Raw genomic sequence first — 5,449 nt, 5'->3', positions numbered from 1 at the left:
TTGGCAGCCTTACATAATCTAGAATTACATCAGATGGATGTAAAGACTGCATTTCTAAATGGTGAACTGGAAGAAGAAGTATACATGCTTCAACCTGAAGGGTGCAGAGTGCACGGACAAGAGGGAAAAGTGTGTAAACTTGTGAAATCATTGTATGGACTCAAACAAGCTCTGAAACAATGGCATGCAAAGTTTGATAGCGTAATGTTGTCAAATGGATTTCGGGTCAACGAGGTTGACAAGTGCATATATGTCAAAGGTAATGAGACAAAATTTGTGATTATCTGTCTTTACGTAGATGATATGATCATTACTGGTAGTGGTGATAAGGTGATTAAAGCTACGAAAACCATATTATCAAATCACTTTGACATGAAAGACTTGGGAATAGCAGATGTAATACTTGGTATGAGAATTATCAAGACACAAGACGGTTATACGTTATCCCAAAGTCATTATATAAAACAAATCTTAGAGAGATTTGACAGAGATGGAAATTCTGAGGCCAGAACTCCAATTGATGGTAATTCTCATGTGAAAAAACATCACGATGAGGGAGTTCAACAATTAGAATATTCCAGAATCATAGGAAGCTTAATGCATCTTATGAATAGTACAAGGCCGGATATTGCTAATACCGTGAATAAGCTTAGCAGATACACGAGCAATCCAAGTTGTGATCATTGGAAGGCCATAATTAGACTCCTTAGATATCTAAGGTATACTGAGAATTATGGACTGCATTATACAAGATATCCAGCAGTATTAGAAGGATATTCTGATGCGAACTGGATATCAGATTCGAATGAGAATAAATCCACAAGTGGATATATATTCGTTGTTGGTGGAGGTGCTATTTCGTGGAAATCCTCTAAGCAAACGTGTATTGCAAGATCCACTATGGAATATGAATTTATAGCTTTAGACCTTGCTGGTGAAGAAGCTGAGTGGCTTCAAAACTTTCTTGAGAATATTCCTATATGGCCTAAACCGGTGTCTGGAATTTGCATACATTGCGATAGTCAGTCTGCAATAGGAAGGGCAAAAAGCCATGTGTATAAGGGAAAGTCGCAACACATCCGCAGACGACATAACTCCGTTAGAAAATTACTAACAGATGGTGTCATATCTATTGATTTTGTGAGATCAAAAGATAATTTGGCTGATCCTCTGACCAAAGGCCTTAACAGAGATCAGGTAGAAATATTATCGAGGGGAATGGGATTAAAGCCCATAGAATGACAAACCACCATGATGGCAACCCAACCTATCTGGACAAACCACCAGTGTTAGGTTCAATGGGACAACCGAATTGTGGGGGGGTCGATGAGATCGCTCGAGACTGATGTCTCTTCACATTCCTATGATAAGAGTGATACAAATTGGGAAGGTTGAGTTTATACTCTTAAAGATTCTCTTATCTCCTACGAGAGTGGAGTATATTGAGATACTCTCAAAGAGAAATCTCCTATATCAAGTATGAAGTGGGCCGCTTCTATGAGAATGACAAAAAAGCTAATTCTCTAGAGTACTTGATGAAATTTACCAGGTGCTGTCCCAGGGCCATAATGGGCGCAACAAATGGACTAACGAGAGAGAGAGAGGGTGTTGCGTGAGTACTATTGTCTTGGTGTATACAAAAGCTGAATAGTTCAAGACATCGCGTTCTTTGTTTAGCAAGTACATCCGATAGTATGTCACTACGGAAGGTTCAAAGGTAAAACTACCTTTTCGGATACAGTAAACTCTCGATGAGCAAATTTTGCATTGCACATCATTTGCATTAGTTGCATGAGATGCATTTAGGTTCACCTAACTCAAGGCCCTATTTTGATTCTTGTGGGGGATTGTTGGATTTTAGTTTATTTGATAGAATCAAAACGGGCCTATCCCGTGAGAAGCCCGGTCCGTATAAATTTAAATCTGCAGAATATTAAGAGAATATTCTTATTTGAATTTGAAATTCAAATTCAAATTGGATTCAAATCCGCAGAAAATCTATCAAATATGATTGAGATAAGATTGAGATAATATCAAAATAAAATCAAATTTGAATTTTGAAATTCAAATTGATTTGTTTTGATATTCTCCCCTCTAATATAAATAGGGGTCTTGGGTTAGCTCATAAAAAACACAGAAAAGAAACAAACATTCTAGAGAAAAAAAGCATTCACATATTTGTTCATATCTCCCTCTGAGTTCGCTTGGTATTTGGAAAGCTTCTTCCAAATACGCGGTCGTTGTATCCTGGGAGTTCACCGTGCTCCAATAGCCTCGAATCTTTTAATTTCAGGTACTTATCTGGAATCGCTCGAATCGCCGGAGTTTTGCCGTCGTCAACAACCGCCGTCCCGGAGGTGCTGGGGAAGGGTGAATTGTAGGTGAATCTTATATTACAGAACATTATAAAAGATGTCGTAACCTCTAAATCACAACGATGACCGCTCAACTGGTGCGTCAAGACTCCCTTCAATTGAACCATAAAATAAGTGAATAAAGATTATAACCATGACCGAATTGTACACCCCTAAGTACCAGCAGCCAGTTTGGCCTCTAAAGTCCAGTGATTGATTGAAACCTCTGCTCGACTCCAATTTCCACTCAGATGTTTTCCCCTTCAAAAGAGTCGTCATTGAATTCAAAACAAGAGCTTCCGTGAGACTTTCTGTGAAAAATATAATTCTCCAATGAGAAAACAGGACAATGGTTAATGCATAAAGAAAACATACGATGAAAAATCTGTTATAGTTGACAATCAACCAATGCCAGATTTGACTTTGACAACCTCATCACATATAAAGGCTGAAAAGACGAAAAAGAAGTTTCATTCGACCGAATAATTTGAAGAGCCATGTTATTAGTATTGCTGTGAGAATGAATACATAATCAAACAACATCTTTCGGTCGAAACTTTCGCCAAAGCTCAAGAACATGCTCTGGATATTTATCGATAAACCTTTTCACGAATATCTCATCCCTTGTCCGAAGGGCACCGGCATAAGTAGCAAAACTAGGGCATAGAAAACCCTTTGAGATCAAAAGGGCAACGACTGAACATCTAGGGACGATCCTCTTCTCCACACTTAAGTGCATGACAAGTGGGTACTTGACAACATCTGAAGAGCTGAAACCAAATGTATTCAAAAGCACATCCATCACCTTGTTTATCTTCTCCTCTGATGTAAACATAATGGAAGGATGCTTCTTGAAAGCCGTGACAAAGTCTTCTTTCGACCAACCCCATTTTCTATAAAGCTCAACTTTCCGATCCCAAATTGATCCACTGATCTGACATATCGCCCTGATAGCAGAGACAACCAAAGGGTTCGAAGGTTTAAACCCCAAATCCATTGCTTTCTTCACAGATTCCTCGAGTTTAGAGGTAGAAGACATACCAAACACACGTGGAGAATTCTCCATTAATTTGGCTATGGAAGAACAGGGGAGACCGGATTCTCTGAGGAAAGAAACTTTAACAGCCAAATTGTTTTGAATGCCAATGCACAAGAGAGCTGACCAACGTCTAATGCTCTTAGCAACTACCTCATCCCGGCCAAGAATAGATTTCATGAACTGGTAGTTTGGCATGAGTTTATTCTCCAAGCTGTATTGTAACATTTTAGGATATGCAGCGACAATCCTCGCAACATCATCATTTGAGCCCAGAATAGACCTAAAAAATGCAAGCTTTTCAGAAAGCGTTTCCTCGTTCCTAGATTTTGTTAAAGTATACTTGTAAACTCTGGTTATTTGGTCCGTCGTGAACCCATACTCACTCAGCAAACAACGGACTTGATGGAGTTTCACTTCATCCTGGTCGTGCCCATTACCAGTTTCCACATCTTCAACGGATGAAAAAGCTCTTACATTCAGAAAACCCAAAACCCGAAAAGCAATACTCGAATATGCAGCGAAATTTTCCGTACCTCCCCGGTGGAGAGAAGAATCAAGAGCCCTTTTCAGGTAAGACAAACCCGCCATGAAAGGGAACTAGAGAATCTAACCTGAGCGCATGAATGCAACCTTTTCGCCGATTCTTCGAGAAAGCTAACCTCAATTTATGAAGAAGAACTCACATGTAAGCACAGATTGAGAAGGAATAATGAATTCTCAGTAACTGACCATTCCATTGCTTGACAAGTTCAGAATATCAGAAGCTATTTAGGGTTTCTCCTGGGTCGTAAAGATTTCTTGGATAGACAAGAGCAAAGCATGCTCTCACCGTTCAAAAAGCGTGGGTAGGGGCATTCGGCTAAAGGTCCGGTTTCCGGATTATCAAAAAAAAAAAAACCGATTAATATGAACCAATTCTCAAATGTCAGTTTTACCCCTAATAAAAGAAAAAGACATTATCATCTGGAAAAGACACTTTGTAAAATGTAGATCTGGCAACGTTTGCCGGATGCCATTTTACATTTGCTTTTATCGTATTTTTTTTTTCTCTTGAGCTCTTTTGTTTTCTTATTCATATATTACTTAGATATATTCTTTTGTTTTCTTATTCATATATTACTTAGATATATTGCTTAGAGATGACGAACGGTTCGATTTGGGTTAATAGATTAACAATTAATTTGAGTTTAATTAATTTGAGTTTTAAAAATTATAACCAAATGGTCATTTAATTTTATTCGATTTGTTTGATTTGGTTCCAATTCTGTTAATTAAAATTATAACCAAATTATAACAAAAAAATTAGCTTGATAAATAACAAAGTCATCATCTAGACAAAATAAAACAACAAAAGAAATAGAAATTTCTATCTTGTTCATACAAGAATAAAATTAAAAAAACTCCACCCAACAAAATCGTTTCGAAATCAAATCTCCATTTTACAAATTTTGAAAACAATAAATAATGTAATGTACACTACAAAAAAACATATGATACCGTAATAAAAAAATATGTCGTAAATATAAAGAAAATTCGTCGTAATTAAAACGTTTCTTTATTATAAACACATTCTTCAATCCATTGTCAAAGCTTAACTCTATATACAGCGTAGATGAACTCATCAAGTGTCACCTAGTTTGCTTTATTATAAATACATATTGTCTTCTTTTAATATGCACCCTATCTATTTAAATAATCCATCATTTTTTTTTTCTAAATATCTTGGTACCGAACAAAAATAGATCCGGCAACGTTGTGTTTTTTAACAATCTCTGCCATAGAGAAACATAACATTGGATTATTCAGAAGCAATTTCCATTTCATATATTTTTATTAGAAGGTTCCTTTGAATTAGATGTTTTTTTTTATAATCTGAAAATTAATCAAACCTTTTACCTGATTACATCTTCCAGAAAACCGAAAAAACTTGAATTCATATGAATATATCTCCCCAATTAAAAACTTGAAACCGGGTTAGAAAGGAACTTTGCTCCTTTCTCTCGAATTAGATATTAGATATTAGTTTTGAATTGCTATATAGATGGTTGAGTTTTTC

General features: G+C 36.6%; 1 protein-coding gene across 4 annotated transcripts; it reads right to left on the bottom strand.

Moving 5' to 3' along the window:
* Positions 1-2,243: 2,243 nt before the first annotated feature.
* Positions 2,244-4,256, bottom strand: LOC104825255 (transcription termination factor MTERF9, chloroplastic-like). Of its 4 annotated transcripts, none has more exons than XM_010557555.1 (2): positions 3,160-4,256; positions 2,244-2,665 (listed from the first exon to the last, which is right to left on the bottom strand). In XM_010557555.1, the coding sequence occupies exons 1-2, from the start codon at positions 3,979-3,981 to the stop codon at positions 2,639-2,641; spliced, it is 849 nt and encodes a 282-aa protein (XP_010555857.1). In that variant the 5' UTR covers positions 3,982-4,256; the 3' UTR covers positions 2,244-2,638. The 4 variants fall into 4 exon arrangements, with proteins under 4 accessions (XP_010555857.1, XP_010555854.1, XP_010555853.1 ...); XM_010557552.1 differs by having other exon boundaries at positions 2,244-2,615; XM_010557551.1 differs by lacking the exon at positions 2,244-2,665 and having other exon boundaries at positions 2,732-3,842; positions 3,927-4,256.
* Between the last annotated feature and the right edge of the window lie 1,193 nt (positions 4,257-5,449).

Source organism: Tarenaya hassleriana, unplaced genomic scaffold (assembly GCF_000463585.1).
Source record: "Tarenaya hassleriana unplaced genomic scaffold, ASM46358v1 Cleome43, whole genome shotgun sequence".
Lineage (NCBI taxonomy): Eukaryota > Viridiplantae > Streptophyta > Magnoliopsida > Brassicales > Cleomaceae > Tarenaya > Tarenaya hassleriana.
This window is presented reverse-complemented; position numbering and strand designations above follow the sequence as displayed.